This window comes from Macaca fascicularis, chromosome 20 (assembly GCF_037993035.2).
Source record: "Macaca fascicularis isolate 582-1 chromosome 20, T2T-MFA8v1.1".
NCBI classification, from domain to species: Eukaryota; Metazoa; Chordata; class Mammalia; order Primates; family Cercopithecidae; genus Macaca; species Macaca fascicularis.
The window spans coordinates 20,745,261-20,766,719 of record NC_088394.1 but is presented as its reverse complement, the minus strand read 5'-3'; the positions used below and the strand labels follow the sequence as shown (position 1 = coordinate 20,766,719).

Genomic DNA, 21,459 nt, shown 5'->3' with positions numbered 1-21,459 from the left:
CAATAATGATCCAAAAGAAAATTTAACCTTCTTTGGATAAAGAAATATCCCCAAGAGCCTTCAAAAGTTTTCATCTGCAACATCTTGGATTTGATAAAAATATACAAGGCATGTTACAAAATAGAACTCAATCACATAAAAGAAAAAAAGAAAGATAAACAAGTGATCCAGATACCAGAACTTCCTGGCAGGGATTTTAAAGTAACTACGGTTGATATGGTTAATAAACTTAAAAACGGTACATTTTCCAAGAGACCTGGAACCTATTCAAAATAGAGATAAATGGAAATTCCAGAACTGAAAAATATTGCTTTTAAAATGATTCAATGGAAAGATCACATGAACTTTAATTCAAAATAAATAAGCAAAAAGAAAAATAGCTAAATCTCAGCTGGAAATTTTAACATCTTAAAAATATATAAATTTGAATATATAGAGGCCGGGTGCGGTGACTCATACCTATAATCCCAGCACTTTGGGAGGCAGAGGCGGGAGATCACAATGTCAGGAGATGGAGACCATCCTGGCCAACATGGTGAAACCCCATCTCTACTAAAAATACAAAAAATTAGCCAGGCGTGGTGGCAGGTGCCTGTAGTACCAGCTACTCAAGAGGCTGACGCAGGGGAATTGCTTGAACCTGGGAGGTGGGAGGTTGCAGTGAGCCGAGATTGTGCCACTGCACTCCAGCCTGGTAACAGAGTGAGACTCCGTCCCAAAAAAAAAAAAAAAAGAAAGAAAAAATTAATACATATAGTATATAACTTATTTAATCATAATAATACCTGATTGGAAATTTAATACTTCTTTCAATGACTGATATAATAAGCAGACAAAAAAAAAAAAAAGAATACAGATGACTTGAAAAGCATGACACTTAGCCAGCTTTGCCTAGGTGGCATTTATAGAACACCAGAAGCAAAACCTACAGCACACAGTTTTTACAAATGCACAGAAAACATTTGTCAAAATATACCATGTACTAGTCATAAACAATTCTCAAAATGTCAAAGAACTGGAATCGAGTATACTCTCTGATGAAAGGAAATTAAAACAGAAATCAACAACAGAAAGATAGCAAGAAGCCCCCAGTGCTTGGAAGTTCAGCAACACATTTCTAAAAATTTTAAAATTCCATGCATCAAAGAAGACATCAGAGTGGAAATCAGAAAATATTTTGAGTAACCCAAACAGACTGTTGGAGTAACCCATAATAGACTCTAAATTTGTTGGGATATTTTTGTTGTAGAATTTAAAAATTACGGGGAACTTCATATTCTTTTGTTTCAGTCTTTATTTTAAAATAAGAATGTTTTGATAAAAAAGCAAACAACAAAAAAGAATGCTTTGAGATGGCATCTACTCTCAAGGACTCTCATATCTCTTGAAAGACAAAAAAAGATGGAAAAGTTGCATGAGTGTGTGTGTGTGCGCCCATGCACACACATGTGTAGAGAGAGGTATGCTAGGGAGATGCCCACAAACTTTTTCTTCTTCAATTTTTTTTTTTTTTTGAGACAGAGTTTCGCTCTGTCACCCAGGCTGGAGTGCAGTGGCACAATTTTGCCTCACCACAACCTCCTCCTCCTGGGTTCAAGCGATTCGCATGCCTCAGCCTCCTGAGTAGCTGGGACTACAGGTGCACACCACCACGCCTGGCTAATTTTTATATTTTTAGTAGAGATGGAGTTTCACCATGTTGGCCAGGCTAGTCTCAAACTCCTGACCTCAGGTGATCTGCCCGCCTCGGCCTCCCAAAATGCTGGGATTACAGGCGTGAGCCACCGCGCCTGGCCGGCCCAAACTTCTGACAGTATTTACCTCTGAGAGAAAGAGATAAGAAACTGATCTGGGAATATGAAGGTAAGTGAGGGACTGAAGGCTTTTAAAATAATGCTACATAGCTTGAGTGTTTTCTAAAGCCTTCTTATATTACTCACACCACATTTTAATATAAAACATTGTTTTAAATAACTGACCACTGATCGGTGGCACAAAATCACACACCCCTGAAGGTATACTTACCCAGGTTCAAGAAGCACAACCAGATAGAAAAAAACAGTATCACAAAACTGGATAACAACTTAGAATCATCATCATAATTGGTCATCTCATTTTGAAATATTACTATTTGTTCTGGGCTCTACGAATAAAATATTTTCTGGAAATTTAACTTTCAAGTGTAATGAAGTCCATAATATTTACACTTAGTATGAGGATTCCAACGATGTTTTACTTGGGAGGTTAAGAACCAGTTAATATGGCCGGGCGCGGTGGCTCAAGCCTGTAATCCCAGCACTTTGGGAGGCCGAGACGGGCGGATCACGAGGTCAGGAGATCGAGACCATCCTGGCTAACACGGTGAAACCCCGTCTCTACTTAAAAAAATACAAAAAACTAGCCGGGCGAGATGGCGGGCGCCTGTAGTCCCACCTACTTGGGAGGCTGAGGCAGGAGAATGGCGTAAACCCGGGAGGCGGAGCTTGCAGTGAGCTGAGATCCGGCCACTGCACTCCAGCCCTGGCGACAGAACCAAACTCCGTCTCAAAAAAAAAAAAAAAGAACCAGTTAATAAGGTTGTAAGTATGTCTTCACTAAATCAACTTAGTAATTCTGTATGTTTTTTCAGAAAACGTTAAGTTCTAACCTTTCATTTGGGGGTTTAAATCCATTTTCACCCTTTCGACAATACCCTGAACCACAGTACTTCTGGAAGGCACATAAGCCAATTCCAAAGGGAAAGCAGAAGCTAAGGAAGCTGTGACGTAGAAAGGCACTTCATCAACAGGCTGAGCAGCGAAATCAAAAGGTCCGTTCTTCTTTATAACAATAACAGAGCGTACTGCCAAGAGTGCGGCACTAAACAGAAATGTGAGGACCATTTCCACAACTAAAGCAATACATCGCCGCCTCTAGAAGAAGAAGAAAAAAGATTATGTTAATTGTCCTAAGAGGTTATTAACTTTGCAAGTTCATTTTTGAATTTTTTTTAATTTTTAATTTTCGTGGGTACATAGCAGGTATATGTATTTATGGGTTACATGAGATATTTTGATACAGGCACACAATGCATAATCATCACATCAAGGTAAATTGGGTATCCATTCCCTCAAGCATTTATCCCTTATGTTACAAACAATCCAGTTATACTCTTTTAGATAGTTTTAAATGTACGATCAAATTATTTTTGACTCTAGTCATTCTGTTGTGCTAGCAAATACTATGTCTTATCCATGCTTTCTATTTTTTGTACCCATTAACCATCTCCACTTCCCCCTTACCTACCCCAAGCTACCCCTTCCCGGCCTCTGTTAACCATCCTTCTACTGTCCATCTCCATGAGTTCAATTGTTTCAATTTTTAGTTTCTACCAATAAGTGAGAACATGCAAAGTTTGTCTTTCTGTGCCTGGCTTATCTCACTTTACATAATGACCTCCAGTTCCATCTATATTGTTGCAAATGAGAGGATCTCATTCTTTTTCATGGCTGAATAGTCCTGTATTGTGTATAATTCTTTTATATTAAGATAAAAGATACTTTATAAAAGAATATATAGGTTGCCAAAAACACAGCTTCACTCTATAATAGCAGGAGTTTCCTGGACTGTCTTTTTTCTGCTTTCTACATAACAGCCTGCTATTATCTCCCTCTGGGAGAACTCTATATTTGGCAGAGATAACCCAGCCTTCGTACTGAAAAAAGTAAAACAGTAAAAGTTGAAATTCAATGATCAAGCTGTCAGAATTTCCCCCTGTGGCCTCTGAGCTGTTGGAATAACCCTATAGGTAGTTCAACTTACCTTTAAAATAAAATTCTTCCAAAGAAGAACCATAAATTTTTTGGCCTCCGAGAAATCCATTCTTCTAAAAAGAGAGGAAGTTCAACTCTATGGAGGGAGTAAAGTTTTTTAAAAAGAAAAGATTATCTAATGATGTGTAAATTTTAGACAAGTAAATTACTTAAACTACTTAATTTTATAATCAAGCTTTAAAGACAAGAAATATTTAATAAAGATTTAAAATAGGAACTATAAGGATTTAAAATATTTGAGAAATTGTTTATCCCTATTATTTTTTTGAGACAGAGTCTCACTCTGTCACCCAGGCTGGACTGCAGTGGTGCAATCTCAGCTCACTGCAACCTCTTCATCCCACAAGTGATTCTTCTGCCTCAGCCTCCTGAATAGCTGGGATTACAGGCACCTGCCACCACGCCTAGCTAACTTGTATTTTTAGTAGAGATGGGGTTTCACCATGTTGGCCAGGCTGGTCTCGAACTGCTGACCTCAAGTGATCTGCCCACCTCAGCCTCCCAACCTACATTTTTAATTTAGTCAACATCTATGGAGCTTCTAATATGGATAAAATACCAACCACAAAACAAAGATCAATAAGTTGTTGATGCAAGTTTCCAGATAAATTTTGCCAGTAGTTTTCCCAATCCCCATGGAAATACTAATTTAAAAACAACAAAAAACAAGTAAGTCACCACCAATGGCAAAGCAACAAAACAGTATATAAAATCACAGCACAACTATAAGCCCAAAATGCTATTCAATAATCTATCAGATTGGAAGTAACTACCACTAACAGTATTGCTAAGGGGAACAGGTTTGCAATGAACTGAATGTGTATGTTCCCCTAACTTCTTATGTTAAATCCTAACACCCAAAGTCAAGGTATTTGGAAGTGGGGATTTTGGGGCCGGGCACAGTGGCTCATGCCTGTAATCCCAACACTTTGGGAGGCCAAGGCGGGTGGATCACCTGAGGTCAGGAGTTCAAGACCAGCCTGGCCAACATGGTGAAGCCCTGTCTCTGCTAAAAATACAAAACATTAGCCAGGCCTGGTGGCAGGCGCCTGTAATCCCAGCTACTCGGGAGGCTGAGGCAGGAGAATTGAGGCAGGAGAATCACTTGAACCAGGGAGGCGGAGGTTGCAGTGTCTGAGATTGCACCACTGCACTCCAGCCTGGGCAACAAGAGTGAAACTCTATCTCAAAAAATTAAAGAAATAAATGGAAATAAAAATGAAGTGGGGATTTAGAGAGGTGATTAGAATGGGATGAATTCCCTTATAAAAGAGGCCCCACAGAGATCTCTCATTCCTTCCACCATCTGAGGACACAAAGAAAAGACAGGCCAACCAGGAGAGGGGTCCTCACTAGACATGGAATGTGCTGCCACCTTGATCTTGGACTTCACAGCCATCAGAACTGTGAGCAATAAACCTCTGCTGTTTTTAAACCACATAGTCTGTGGTATTTTGCTACAGTATCCCAAATGGTCTAAGAGAAGATTCATTCTTATATTTAATGAATATTTTCTGAATACCTACTACATGTCATGTGAGGTGTAGATATACAATGGGAAGCAAAACAAATGAAATTCATCCCTCATGGTAAGAGTGACATGGAAGTTTCCTTTTAATAACCCAGGATCTGAAGTTAGACTGCCTAGGTTGAAATCGCACCACTACCATGTGGGATTTCACAACTATGTGACCGTGAATATCTGACTTAAATTCTTGGGACTACAAGAAACAGAGCTGGAATTCAGGGCCAGGAATGAAAGGGATTAGATTAGGACTTGACTTTGTAAGTAAGGAGGAACCTAAAGGAGACTGACCTTCCCTGAGACTGCAAATAATCTCAATCCTTTTTTTTTTTTTTTTTTTTTTTTTGAGACAGAGTCTCACTCTGTCGCCCAGGCTGGAGTGCAATGGTCGGATCTCAGCTCACTGCAAGCTCCGCCTCCCGGGTTTATGCCATTCTCCTGCCTCAACCTCCTGAGTAGCTGGGACTACAGGGGTCCGCCACCTTGTCTGGCTAGTTTTTTGTATTTTTTAGTAGAGATGGGTTTTACCATGTTAGCCAGGATGGTCTCGATCCCCTGATCTCGTGATCCGCCCATCTCAGCCTCCCAAAGTGCTGGGATTACAGGCTTGAGCCACCGCACCTGGCCAATAATCTCAATCCTTTTAGCTTCTACAAACCTCAACTTCAAATAATCTCAATCCGCAATACAGGATGAGGGCGCTCCCAAGATTGCAAGTACTGACAGCTGCCTAACATAAAAAATGAATCCTCTCTGCAAAAAAAATAACAAAATGCTATAGTCAACTACTCCTACAAGCAATTTTTTCTGAATATGACATGAGACGAACATAAGATACTTTAAAATTTCTACTATTACTACAGAATAACTTTCTGACCTTGGGGTAGGCAGAGATTTCTTAAAATGGATACTAAGGATACAAATCATAAAAAAGGGGCTTTATCAAAATCTAAAATTTCTGCCCATCAAAATCTAACCTAACATCAAGAAAATAAGTCGGGGACTGAGCCTTCACGTCTGCCCTAGCACCAGGCTAGATCTCACAGCTCCAGGTTCTGGGCCTACCTGGTAGACCCAGCTGCCAGGCTGGCCCCTACAGATACAGGCTCTGGGCTTACCCATTGCCAGGCTAGTACCAGCAAACTGAGCCTCCAAGCCCATACCAATGCCAGGCCAGATTCTGCAGTCCCAGGTTCCAGCCCAGCCTGGTGGACTTGGTCTCTGGGCCTGCCCCTGCACTAGGCTGACCCAAACACTAGGCATCCCAGAATAAGGATGGCACACCTGGGCTCAAACACCTGGCAGGCACCTGCAAACACAGGGCCCAGGCCTTCCCTGTGCCAAGCCTTGTGAACCCAGGTCCTAAGATGGCTCCAAGACGCAGTTTTTCACAGACCTAGCTTCTGGGCTAGCAACCATACACCCAACCTCCAGGCTGGCACCAGTGGACACAGGCTACAGGTAAGCCCCAACTAGGCACAATGCTAATGCCTAGTTCTAGGACCCCTGAGGATAACAAAATCCATGGATGCTCAGTGTCTTATATAAAATGGTGTAGTATTTGCATATAATCTACACACATACTCCTTATGACTCAGATTTTCTCTAGATACTCATAATACCTAATATAAAATCTATATAAATATTTGTTACACTGCATTGCTTTTTATTTGTATTATTGTCATATTGTTATTTATTAATATTATTTTTACTATTTTTGGCCCAGAGTTGAATCTGTGGATGTAGAACACACAGATATGGGGGGTCAATTGTACACATTCTTCTCAAGCACACACACAACATTCTCCAGGAGAGTTCGTATGTTAGGCCACAAGATAAATCTTAGTAAATTTATGAAGGCTGAAATCCATTTCAAATACCTTTTCCAGCCACAGTGGTATTATACTAACAATCAAAAATAGAAAGAATTTCAGAAAATGCAGAAGCATATGGTAATTAAACAACATTCTCCCAAACAACCAATGAGTCAATGTAGAAATTAAAGGGATTTAAAAATACCTTGAGGCAAATGAAGATGGAAACACAACATACAAAAATATGTAAGTTATATAGTATACAGCAAAAGTGGTTTTAAGAGTGAAGTTTATAGCAATAAACATCTACATCAAAACAGAAGAAAGATCTCAAACACGCTGACATTATACCTAGAAACTAGGTATAGGAACTGGAATTGGAAACTAGAAAACCAGGAACTAGAAAAACAAGGACAAACTAAGCACAAAGTTCACAGAAGGAAGGATAAAATAAAGATCAGAGCAGAAATAAATGAAATAGACTAGAGAAACAATAGAAAAAAATCAACAAAACTTGTGATAAAGATAAAACAAACTTTTAGCTAGAATAATAAAAAAGGAGAAGAGTTTTAAGTAAAATCAGAAATAAAAAAGGAGACATTATAATGGATACTACAGACATACAAATTATCACTAGAGACTATGATGAACAATCATGTTAACAAATTAGATAGGCCGGGCGCGGTGGCTCAAGCCTGTAATCCCAGCACTTTGGGAGGCCGAGACGGGCGGATCATGAGGTCAGGAGATCGAGACCATCCTGGCTGACATGGTGAAACCCCGTCTCTACTAAAAAATACAAAAAACTAGCCGGGCGAGGTGGCGGGCGCCTGTAGTCCCAGATACTCGGGAGGCTGAGGCAGGAGAATGGCGTGAACCCGGGATGTGGAGCTTGCAGTGAGCCGAGATCTGGCCACTGCACTCCAGCCTGGGCGGCAGAGCGAGACTCCGTCTCAAAAAAAAAAAAAAAAAAAAAAAAAAAACAAATTAGATAATCTAGAAGAAATGAAAAAATTCCTAGACACATACAACCTACCAAGTATCAATCACAAAGAAAAGAAAATCTGAACAGACTGATAACAGACAGACTGATAAAATAGACTGATAACAAACAGACTGATGAAAAAAAAAAAGACTGAATCAGTAATAAAAAGTCTCCCATTAAAGAAAAGCCTAGAATCAGATGGCTTCTGGGCTGAATTCTACAAAACATTTAAACAAGAAATAAGACCAATCCTTATCAAACTCCAAAAAGTTTAAGAAAAAATATTTCCAAACACATCTTATGAAGCCAGCACTACCCTGACACCAAAGCCAGACAAGGACATACAAGAAAATTACAGGCTGGCCAGGCATGGTGGCTCATGACTGTAATCCCAGCACTTTGGGAGGCCGAGATGAGCAGGGCAAGAGTCTGAGACCAGCCTGGCCAACATGGTGAAACCCCATCTCTACTGAAAATACAAAAATTAGCTAAGTGTCCGGAGCTGCACGCCCCGGCCATAGCGAATAATAATTAAAGATTAAACGCCTGAGCTATATTCATTTCCACTCCACACCTTCTCCCTAGATTTACCTTCTTCCCTGTATTAATACCGCCATTAAAAGATGGCGCTCTTCCTGCTTCTTTTTCATTCATTTTTCCCGCGCCCGCGAAAAGACTACCTGACAGCGCAGGCGCAACATGACGTCCGACCGGAGAAACCGAAACCTATCTGGCCACGCCTTCCGCAATGAGGTCATTTCCGCCTTAGCCCAACCCCTTCCCCTCCAAATGTATATAAGGCATTGCATTACCACCATTAAACGAGACTTGATCAGAGCACTGTCTTGTCTCCATTTCTTGTGTCTCTTGTTCCCCAAATTCCCACCCCCTCCTCCAGGGCCTACACTGACTATCTCGCGGGCTGGGATAGCTGAGCACGGTGGCACATACTTATGATCCCAGCTACTTGGGAGGCTGAGGCAAGAGAATTGTTTGAACCTGGGAGGGAGCAGAGGTTGCAGTGAGCTGAGATCATACCACTGCGCTCCAGCCTGGGCAACAGAGTAAGACTCCATCTCAAAAAAAAAAAAAAAATTACAGGCTAATTCCCTGATGAACGTAGATGCAAAAATCCTCAACAAAACACTAGCAAACTGAATTCAACAGCATATTAAAAGGATCATTCATTCACCACAATAAAGTGAGACTTATCCTTGAGATCCAAGGATGGTTCAACATATGCAAGTAAATGTTAATACACCACATTAACAGAATAAAGGACAAAGACCATATATTATCTCAACAGATGCAGAAGAAGCATTTGACAAAATTCAATATCCTTTCATGATAAAAACTCTAACCATATTAGGCACTGAAAGAATATAACTCAACACAATAAAGACTATATATGACAAGCTCACCATTAATATCACACACAAGATAAGATAAAGAAAGCTTTTTCCAAAAGCATCTCAGGAAAGATACAAAGATGTCCGCTCTTACCACTCCTATTCAATATAGTAATGGAAGACCTAGCCAGAGGAATCAGGCAAAAAAAGAAAGAGAAGTCATCCAAATTGAAAAAGAAGCCAAATGGTTCCTGTTTGCAGATAATATGATGTTATGTATAGAAAATCCTAAAATGTCAGTGAAAACACTGCTAGAACTAATAAAATACAATAAAGTTACAGGATATAAAGTCAACCTACAAAAATAGTAGTTTCAGCCGGGCATGGTGGCTCACACCTGTAATCCCAGCACTTTGGGGGGCTGAGGCAAGTGGATCACTTGACCAGAAGTTCAAGACCAGCCTGACCAACATGGTGAAACCCCATCTCTACTAAAAATACAAAGTTATCTGGGCATGGTAGCACACATCTGTAATCCTAGCTACTTGGGAGGCTGAGACAGGAGAATCGCTTGAACCCAGGAGGCGGAGGTTACAGTGAGCCAAGATTTCGCCATTGCACTCCAGCCTGGGAAACAAAAGTGAAACTGTCTCAAAAAAAAAAAAAAAAAAAAGTTTCTATACATTAGCATTAAACCATCTGAAGTGAAATAAAAAAGGCAACTGTACTTACAATAGCTATGAAAAATACTTATGAGCAAATATAGCCAAGGGAGTGAAAGACTTGTATATTGAAATACATAAAACATTGATGAAAGATATCAAAGACACAAATAAAAAGAAAGATATGCCATGTTCATGGATTGAAACAATATTGTTAAAATGTCCATACTACCAAAAGTGATTACAGATTCAATGCAATCCCTATCAAAATTCCAATGACACTTTTCAAAGAAATAGATTAAAAATCCTAAAATTGTTATTGTACCACAAAACCCCAAATATCTAAAACAATTTTGAGGAAAATGAACAAAATGGAGGCATCATACTTCCTGACTTCAAAATATATTACAAATCTACAGTAATCAAAACAGCATGGTACTACTATAAAAACAGACACATAGACCAAAGGAAGATAACAGCCCCAAAATAAACCCACACATTTACCATCAATTGATTTTTGACAAAGATGCCAAGAACACACAATGGGAGAAAAGACAGTGTCTTCAATAAATGGAGTTTAGAAATCTGGATTATATATGGAAAAGAATGAAATTAGCCTTTTATACCATGTACAAAATCAACTGAAAATGGATTAATTTTTTTTTTTTTTTTTTTGAGACAGAGTCTCGCTCTGTCACCCAGGCTGGAATGCAGTGGCGCAATCTCTGCTCACTGCAAGCTCCGCCTCCCAGTTTCACGCCATTCTCCTGCCTCAGCCTCCCAAGTAGCTGGGACTACAGGCGTCCACCATCACGCCTGGCTAATTTTTTGTATTTTTAGTAGAGACAGGGTTTCACTGTGTTAGCCAGGATGGTCTTGATCTCCTGACCTCATGATCTGCCTGCCTCAGCCTCCCAAAGTGCTGGGATTACAGGCATGAGCCACCGTGCCTGGCCATTCAGATCAAACTCTTAAACGTGATACTTGAAACTGTAAAACTACTAGAAGACAACATATAGGAAAAAATGTGTAACTAGCTCTACCAAATATTAAAACATACTACAAAGTCTCTATAGTTAAAAAAGTGTTGTATGGTATGTGAATTGAAAGACAGGCAAATTGAACAGAATAGAAAGTCTAGAAATGAACCAAACTACATATAGAAATTTAGTTTATTATATAGTTAACATCCCAACTAACTGGGAAAAAATTCTACTTTATAGTAAATGGTGCTATAACAAATAGTCATTTGGAAAAATATAAAATGTGGGAGTGGGAAAAGTCTCCATGAATCAAAATCTATTACCAAGATAAGTCTGATAACATAGTATGTACAAATATATTTTGTGAAGTAAATGTCAACACAGAGCCAAAAGATAAATAACAAACTGGGAGAAAAATAACATGTATCACAGATAAAGGGCTAATCTCTCCTATATATATATATGAAGATGTCTATAAATTGAAGGGGGAGGGATAACCATTAGAAAAATGAAAAAAAATTGTTTAAGTTCCTTGTAGATTCTGGATATTAGCCCTTTGTCAGATGGATAGATTGCAAAAATGTTCTCCTCATCAAAAAGTGGGTGACAGATATGAACAGACACTTCTCAAAAGAAGACATTTATGTAGCCAACAAACATGAAAAAAAAGCTCATCATCACTGGTCATTAGAGAAATGCAAATCAAAACCACAATGAGATACCATCTTACACCAGTTAGAATGGTGATTATTAAAAAGTCGGGAAACAACAGATGTTGGAGAGGATGTGGAGAAATAGGGATGCTTTTACACTGCTGGTGGAAGTATAAATTAGTTCAACCATTGTGGAAGACAGTGTGGTGATTCTTCAAGGATCTAGAACTAGAAATACCATTTGACCCAGCAATCCCATTACTGGGTGTATACACAAAGGATTATAAATCATTCTACTATAAAGATACATGCACATGTATGTGAATTGCAGCACTATTCACAATAGTAAAGACTTGGAACCAACCCAAATGATAGACTGGATAAAGAAAGTGTGGCACATATACACCATGGAATACTATGCAGTCATAAAAAGGATGAGTTCATGTCCTTTGCAGGGACATAGATGAAGCTGGAAACCATTATTCTCAACAAACTAACACGAGAACAGAAAACCAAACACCGCATGTTCTCACTCATAAGTGGGAGCCGAACAAGGAGAACACATGGACACAGTGAGGGGAACATCACACACCTGGGCCTGTCAGGAGGTGGGGAGGGGGGGCGCTAAGGGAGGGACAGCATTAGGAGAAATACCTAATGTAGGTGACGGGCTGATGGGTGCAGCAAACCACCATGGCATGTGTATACCTATGTAACAAAACTGCACGTTCTGCACATATACCCCAGAACTCAAAGTATAATAAAAAATGTTAATGAAAAAAAAGCAGTTCAAAGAAAAATAGTCCTCAAACATAACAAAAGATCTTCATATTCACTCATAACAAGAGTAATGTCCATTAAAACTGACAAGTCATTACTTACTTTCAGATGGGCAAAATTTCAGAAGCTTTACAACACATTGTAGGTGAGGCTTTAAGAAAATAAATACAATCCCATCAAAGTTCCAATAAGCAACTGCATAGAAATTCTAGTGCTAGAATAGTCAAAAACAACTTTAGAAAAGAACAAAACTGGAGGTCTTATACTATCTGATTTCAAGATATATTATATAAAGTTACAGTAATTAAAACTGTGTGGTATTGGTGAAGACACAGATACATATATCAGTGAAACTGAACAGAGTCCAGAAATAGACCCACACTAAGATGGTCAATTTTTTTTTCCCACAAAAGTACCAAAGGAACAAAGGGAAGTCTTTCCAAAACTCAGTTATCTTTCCAAAAATAACTGAATATCCTTATGGGGGAAAAAAATAGCACCAACTTTACCTCACACTAGGCACAAGAAATTAACTCAAGATGGGTCACAGACCTAAATGAAAAAAGCTGAAAGTATACAAATTTAAAAGAAAACAGGAGCAATGAATGAAATGAAGAAACATAGGAGAAAATCTCTGTTACCTTCAGGTGGGTAGGGATTTCTTACTTTGCACACCCAAGGTATGGGCCATAAAGGAAAAATTGGTAAATTAAATTCCATTAAAATATAAAAAATGTACTCTTGTAAAGACACTGCAAGGAAACAGAAATGCAAGTGGAGAAAGAAAATATTCATAATACATATCTGATAAAGAATGTTATTCACAATACATATCTGATAAAAATACAAAAAAAATTAGCCAGGTGTGGTGGCACATGCCTATAATCCTAGCTAATCAGGAGGCCGAGGTGGGAGGATTGCTTGAACCTGGGAGGCAGAGGTTGCAGTGAGCCAAGATCATGCCACTGCACTCCAGCCTGGGCAAACAGAATACATAAAGAATTCATACAAAACTACAAGGGCAGAAAACAGACCAGCAGTTGTCGAGGTCTAGGGATGGGAGGCTTTGCACAAAGGGGTACAAGGAAGACAAAGAAAGATACCCAAAAAAGTATTTTCTGCATGATTCCATTCATATAAAGGCACAGGCAAAAACCACACCAATGGTTATAGGGGAGGGGTTTGTGATTGATTAGGAAAGGGCAAGAGGGAATTTTCTGGTGTTACAGAAATGTTCTGTGTCTTGATTAGGTGTGCACATTCTTTGAAACTGATCAAACTGTCACTCAAAATCTGAGCACTTCATTTCACGTGAACTGTATCTCAATAGAAAAACATTTTAGAAATCATTACAATTGCTATATACTGGATACAGACAACAATCTTAAACTACCCAGTGGTGGGGATGGTATCTTGTTCTCCTTTGTGTCTCAAACACCATGGAGCTTAGTGCATTGTGCATTGTTTTATATAAAGGACATGGCCCTGTAAATCTCAATTAATACATGACTAAATTTTGGGGTTTTTTTGAGATGCAGTTTTGCTCGTCACCCAGGCTGGAGTGCAATGGCACAACCTCGGCTCACTGCAGCCACCACCTACCGGGTTCAAGCGATTTTCCTGCCTCGGCCTCCCGAGTAGCTGGGATTACAGGTGTGCACCACCACCCCTGGCTAATTTTTTGTGTTTTTAGTAGAGATGGGGTTTAACCATGTTGGTGAGGCTGGTCTCAAACTCCTGACCTCAGGTGATTCACCCGCCTTGGCCTCCCAAAGTGCTGGGATTACAGGCATGAAATACATGACTAATCTTAATCAAACTGGCAGAGCAGGTGTTTGGCTGATGTGGTGATGGGGTAAAATCAGTTTATGATTCACACAGCCTTCCAACTTTGCAACTATGCCATTCTTAAAGGATTTTTCACGGAAGGGGGATTCACATCAAGTGCTTACTCCTTAGTGCAGCTGATCAATACACTCGATACATGTCTGCAAACTTTAAAGGAATGTATGCAGCAGATCCAAGTCTTAAAGATTAAAAAAAAGAGCAAACAAACCTAGAAACAAAATTCATAAAGTAAAACCATAGCAAAACAAAGATTCAGGCAGAAAGATGTTCATGATAACACTGGAAAACAGTAAGATCAAATGAAAACAGAAAGAAAGAGTACATAAATCATGCCAATACCTTCAATAAAATCCTGTTCCTCTATTACAAAGAAGGGATAGATATAGATGTTCTGTCATGAGAGGATAATATATTGTTAAGGTAGAAAAAGTAAATTGCAAAGCATTATACATGATATAAACACATTGTTTGGAAAAATATATATGTATAGAAAAGTAGCACATGTATAGAAAAGAAAAGTGGTAGAAGATCTGTTGATAGTATGTCCTCAGGAGGTGGAAAATGGGGGACTTACACATTTTACAAATTGTATGTCTATAGAGTTTGAACTTTATATAATGTACCTATATAGTTTTTCTAATTAACTCTTCAGATGGGGGAACAGGTAAACCTGTGAAGAAGGAATCATCCGAAACACTCTCCCACTAACTTTTTTCTCTTGCTCTTTTAGTGGGTAATGTTTTGGAATATTAACCATAAGTTTTCGATTCAGTAACATCCCTCATTCAATCTTTTATTTTTTGGTCTCAGGGAAGACAGAGCAATACTTAAACCTACAAAGACAATGGCCAGTTCTTTCAGTTGACCCTTTCCAGGGTAAAACAATGGATTGGAAATAATGCACAATAAGGAAATGCCAAAGTCCAGCTGCTCAGCATCATCCCATCCCTTTCACTGTTCCCAAAATAGATTTGGGGGATCTTATTTATAGCAGAAGAGTTCTGACTCCAAAAGAGTCTGGCCAGGAACAAATGCACATCAACATCCTGGTCCTAAATATGTAACACCCTCCACCCTTATCCCTGATAACTTGGATGCAACCCTTGTTAGGGAAAGGAGGGTTGGGAGGAGCAAGAACCTAAAATGCCTGAAAATTATTAGGGCAACCTGCCAAACTGTAGTTGCAAAAGAACAATTAGTTATTGAAAATTAAGCAATTACATGGTTCATAGCCCTGAATTATTAGAATTAAATTTATACTATTTAATTTCAGCTCCTTTTCTAAAAACCACTGAACTGCTTTAACTGAGACATTGTAATTTTCTTAATTATACTTAAATATATGTTTCTTTTCTTTTAAACTTTCTGCCTACTTTGCACAAAATGAGGTAGCCAAGACAGCCTTAAAGTTCTCCTTGGCTTGACTTGAAAAGGCTTTTTCCTGACTCTAGGCCCAAAACTCTCTTTTCTTAGAGCATGATATGGTTTGACTCTGTGTCTACACCCAAATCTCATCTTGTAGCTCCCATAATTCCCACGTGTTATGGGAGGGTCCCTGTTGGTGATGACTGAATCACGGAGATGGGTCGTTCCTGTGCTGTTATCATGATAGTAAGTCTTATAAGATCCAATGGTTTTAAAATGGGGAGTTTCCCTGCACAAGCTTTCCCCTCTTGTCTGCTGCCATGTGAGATTTACCTTTCGCCTTCCGCCACGATTGTGAGGCCTCCCCAGCCACGTGGAACTGTAAGTCCAATAAACCTCTTTCTTTTGTAAATTGCCCCGTCTTGGGTATGTCTTTATCATCAGTGTGAAAATGGACTAATACAGTAAATTGGTACCAGCATAGGGGGACACTGCTGAAAAGATACCAGAAAATGTGGAAGCAACTTTGGAACTGCATAACAGGCAGAGGTTGGAACGTTTTGGAGGGCTCAGAAGAAGACAGGAAAATGCGGGAAAGTTTGGAACTCCCTAGAGACTTGTTGAATGGCTTTGACAAAAATGCTGATAGTGATATGAACAGTAAGGTCTAGACTGAGGTGGTCTCAGATGGAGATGAGGAACTTGTTGGGAACTGGAGCAAAGGTGATTCTTGTTCTGTTTTAGCAAAGAGATTGGTGGTATTTTGCCCCTTCCCTAGAGATCTGTGGAACTTTGAAATTGAAAGAGATGATTTACAGTATCTGGTGAAAGAAATTTCTAAGAAGCAAAGCATTCAAGAGGTAACCTGGGTGCTGTTAAAGGCATTCAGTTTCAAAAGGGAAACACAATAAAAGTTTGAAAAATTTGCTGCCTGAAAATGCAATAGAAAAGAAAATCCCATTTTCTGAGGAGAAATTCAAGCTGGCTGCAGAAATTTGCATAAGTAACAAGGAGCTGAGTGTTAATCACCAAGACAATGGGGAAAATGTCTCTATGGCATGTCAGAGACTTCATGGCAGCCCCTCCCATCATAAGCCCAGAGGCCTAGGAGGAAAAAGTGGTTTCATGGGCTGGACCCAGGTTACCCGTGCTGTGTGCAGCCTAGAAACTTGGTGCCCTGTATCCCAACTGCTCCAGCCATGGATGAAAGGGGCCAATGTAGAGCTTGAGTCGTGGCTTCAGAGGGTGCAGGCCTCAAGCCTTGGCAGCATTCATGTAGTGTTGAGCCTGTGAGTCCACAGAAGCCAAGAATTGAGGTTTGGGAACCTCTGCCTAGATTTCAGATGTATGGAAACTCCTGGATGCCCAGGCATAATTGTGCTATAGGGGTGGGGCCCTCATGGAGAGCTTCTGCTAGGGCAGACAGAATAGAAATGTGGGGTTGGAGCCCCCACATAGAGTCCCTACTGGGGCATTGGCCTAGTGGAGCTGTGAGAAGAGGGCCACCGTCCTCTAGACCCCAGAATAGTAGACCCACTGACAACTTGCACCGTGTGCCTGGAAAAGCCACACTCAATGCTAGCCGGTGAAGGCAACCAGGACGGGGGCTGTACCCTGCAAAGCCACAGAGGCAGAGCTACCCGAGGCCATGGGAACCCACCTCTTGTATCTGCATGACTTGGATGTGAGACATGAAGTCAAAGGAGATCAGTTTGGGGCTTTAGGGTTTGACTGCCTTGCTGGATTTTGGACTTGTATGGGGCCTGTAGCCCCCTTTTTTGGCCAATTTCTCCCATTTAGAATGGCTGTATTTACCCAATGCCTGTACCCCCATTGTATCTAGGAAGTAACTAATTTGCTTTTGATTTAACAGGCTCATAAGCAGAAGGGACTTGCCTTGTCTCAGATGAGACTGTAGACTGTGAACTTCTGAGTTAATGCTGAAATGAGGTGAGATTTTGAGGAACTATTGGGAAGGCATGATTGGTTTTGAAATGTGAAGATACCGGATTTGGGAGGGGCCAGGGGCAGAATGATATGGTTTGGCTCTGTGTCCCCACCCAAATCTCATCTTGTAGCTCCCATAATTCCTGTGTGTTGTGGCAGGAACCCTGTGGGAGATGACTGAATCATGGGGAAGGGTCTTTCCCATGCTGTTCTCATGATAGTGAATAAGTCTCATGAGATCCGATGGTTTTAAAAAGGGGAGGTTCCCTGCACAAACTCTCGTCTGCCACCATGTGAGATGTAACTTTCACCTTCCATCACGATTGTGAGGCCTCCCCAGCCACGTGGAACTGTAAGTCCAATAAACCTCTTTCTTTTGTAAATTGCCCAGTTTTGGGTATGTCTTTATCAGCAGCGTGAAAACGGACTAATACAGAGCATTTTCTTTAGAAAGCTTTTCACTGTAAATCATTTCTCTGTCTTGAGATATACGTAATTCTTTTTAATAGCGTCTTACTAGTTTTACAAACCAGAATAATCTTTGTCAAGGACCTGGGAGCCATTCCTTTGAAATGCAATCATCAAGGAAGACAGTCCCCCTATCTCCCAGTTTCTATGGGAGGGTAGGAGCATAACTTCCCTGAGAGCCAATTAGCAAACACAGCTGGCCTAATCACGGAGGAAACTTTGTAATCTCAGCAAACAACTCAGTATGCTTCCTACAGCCCTCCAGCCCCTTTCTACTCTCATCCTAAAGCTTAAAAAACCCTGCCCGACTTTGTTTCAGAGTTAGTTTAGACTGAGTTCTAGTCTCCCTTCCCTAGGACAACATCTTTGCCTAAAGTATTCTTTGCATATGTGACTTTCTCTGGTGGAATTTATGCTTTGACAAAGGAAAACTAAGACAAATTAAACTACTTATCATCACTGAACTTCCACAGCCCCTGCTGCCATTTATGCAACACTTAACATGTTCTTGCAATGTAAGTATCAGGACCGCCCTCTGGGTTGGATACAATAGCATCCTTTCCTCTTACAGTTATTTTCAGATACAAGCCTTAGGAAATGGAGGCTTAGAGAAACCAAGCAATTTGCCATAGGTCACAGCAAATAAATTCTGGACTAGTGAGGACTAGGGACAAGGCATTTGCCTCCAAAGTCAGTGCGTTCAAGCACTTTGCATAGCCAATATAAAATTCCAAACAGTGCTTCTATTTGATTTGATTATGTGTGTGTGTGTGTGTGGTGGTGGGGAGAGGGTATGAGGAAGTCTCTGGAGATTTATATGCGTGAGTTTTGTTTGGGGGGTCGCCCTTTAGGGCTCTGCGCGCCGGCCTCCAGTGCGTCAAGGAGCAGCGGCCAGCACAGGGGACGCCCGCAGGAGGAGGACTGGCCGGGACTCCTGGGCACTCACCGCTCAGGCCTCGCCGCCGCCTCTGCCACTGAAGAGCGCGCGTCCACCGGGGCGGGGCTCCTCCCAACGCCCTCCCCAACCGCCAGCTGCCCGCGGGCAGGTCTGTAGCCTGGCCCTCGCGCGGACTCGGCTGGGAACTGGCTGCACGAGGGCGGAGGGCGCGCAGTAAGCGGAGCGGTAGGAGTCAGCGGTGCCGGCCGCGGGAGGTACGGTTGAAGCAGTCGGCGGTGCGCGAGGGGAGCACGCAGGAGCCGCCTCAGTCCCTCCTCCGCACGTGCGCCCACTAGTGTAGTCCCCAGTTTGTTCCACCTGTTATCCCTCAGCTCCAGTGCGCCCACCTGCTGCCCCACCTGCCCAACGTTACTTCTTCCCTGCTTCCCCTACAGCCCGACAGGGGTCGGAGTCCTCACCCACCGCCCCACCCACCTCGTCCCATGCGCCCACCCACCTCGTTCATGCACACACCTATCTCGTCCCATGCGCCCTGCCCTACGCCCCAAGTCCCTGAAAGGGCCCCACCTAGGCACCCTTTTGGATGCTCTTCAGGTTCTTCGCCTATCGATCCTCCTGGACGACCCCACAATCCTCCGCCTCTCGCGGGCTCCTCTCTCCGTCGTGTGCCATGGTCACCTTCAGCAGGCCCAGCCGCTGATGACAAGTTTAAGAAGATTCATGAGCCGCTGCTCCTCAGGGTCTACTGGGGTTTAGCAGACAACTTCCCAAAGGCCCGGGGTCCTGCAAACACCTCATACGGGCCACTCAAAAGATGCCGTCCTGGGGCAGACCCCGCGCCACGCGCGCTGTCCTCGAGTTCCCTTCTCCAGCTTGCGCAGCCCCTGCGGCTTCTGTCCCGGACGGTTCAGCGCGGGAGACGCCCCGCCCGCCCGCTTCATCTGCGCCCGCTGCCTTTACCCGCTTAGCCACCCCGGCGTTTCCACCTTCGTATATTTCTCATGCTCCCGAGTTCTATAATGCTTGCTCCTCTTGGCCCGCCCAACCCCAATTCTCGCGTCCAGTGTTTGTTTAGAATCGCAGGTTTTGATTCGATCACAGGCCAAATTCACTGTCCCCTGCGATGCCCGGTACGACTTGCTCCAGCTCCGAAGTTAAGCTTTTGTCAGGAGAGGGCGCTAGAGGAACACTGCAGGACAAGGAGTTCTCTTCCTAGTTGGGGAAAAATCCGGGACTATATAGAACATCCTCCGCCCCAAACTGGGAAGGAGCCAGCAGACCAAAGAATGACTCAGACCAGTCCAGCTTGACGAGTACATGAGTTTATTAGGACTCACGTATAGGCCATTTCTTTTCTTTTTTTTTTCTTTTCTTTTTTTTTTTTTTTTGAGAGGGAATCTCATGGCACCTCGTTTTCATCGTCACTGGATGCTTTCTCTGGGTTAGCAAAGGTCAAGAAGACTTGTTCCGGTGTGATCTGACTGACGGAATAGTCTTCTAAATCAAATTGCTCTTTAGCTTCCTCCAAAATGCCAAACACCGTTAACAACAGCAACAAAAACGCAGTTACCATTGCAATCTCCCCTTCAGCCCCCAACTCAGATGAGCCTCTCTTCCACTCCCCCATTCCTATTAAGTGTATGTTGGAGGACAAAAGGCACAGAAGGGGGAGGTGAGAAGGTGGAAGAACAGAGAATTGAGAAAGTGAGAGGAGGCCATTCTCTGTTCCCATTCTCTTGATGGACATGGACTAATAGATTTAGGGGAAGAAATCAAGGCAATTAAACTCTAGGGGTATTTGGAAAGTAACCTAACGCTGCTGCTCCTCCCAACAATGCCAGGCTCCCATTCCTAATGCCTGAATCCCAAATACTCCCCACCCTTAGTGCTCTCTTAACATGCAGTGTTACAAGGGCAAGATTTCGACCATCACCTTTCCCCAGTCCTTGCTGGGAATGTAGCAGTTAAGGACCCCTTGGTTCTTGTGTTTTAAGACACTACCTAAGAAAGGATAATAGGACAAGTGAATAATCTTACAGACTTCATTTGAAATCGCCAAAATATCGCTCTATTTACTTAATTATATACTTGGAGGGGTGGATAAAGGAGGTTAATACAAAAGGAGATTTGACCTGCTAACCCAATCTCTTTGGTATCCATGATATAGTTAATGGTTTTGGCAGATTTATTCCTCATGAACTAGTCTTATTATGTGGAGTTCATAGCAATGATTGAGGGTACAAATACTAGCCAGTTCACCTGCCCAATGTAAAACACTTGAGCCTTCTAAAAGTGTAATGTGGTCAGGTGCAGTGGCTCACGCCTGTAATCCCAGCACTTCGGGAGGCCAAGGCGAGCGGATCACCTGAG

General features: G+C 41.7%; 1 protein-coding gene across 2 annotated transcripts in view; it reads right to left on the bottom strand.

Annotated features, from left to right (window-relative positions):
- Nucleotides 1-20,236, bottom strand: part of LOC135968924 (putative uncharacterized protein CRYM-AS1) — a 45,643-nt gene extending 25,407 nt beyond the window's left edge. For both annotated transcript variants that reach the window (XM_065537555.2, XM_065537556.2), the window contains exons 1-3: nt 19,657-20,236; nt 3,802-3,888; nt 2,648-2,912 (exon numbers count right to left, since the gene is read on the bottom strand). In XM_065537555.2, coding sequence (XP_065393627.1) covers nt 2,648-2,912; nt 3,802-3,861 — 325 coding nt within the window. In that variant the 5' untranslated portion in view covers nt 3,862-3,888; nt 19,657-20,236. The remainder of the gene's footprint in view (nt 1-2,647; nt 2,913-3,801; nt 3,889-19,656) is intronic.
- Nucleotides 20,237-21,459: the final 1,223 nt, after the last annotated feature.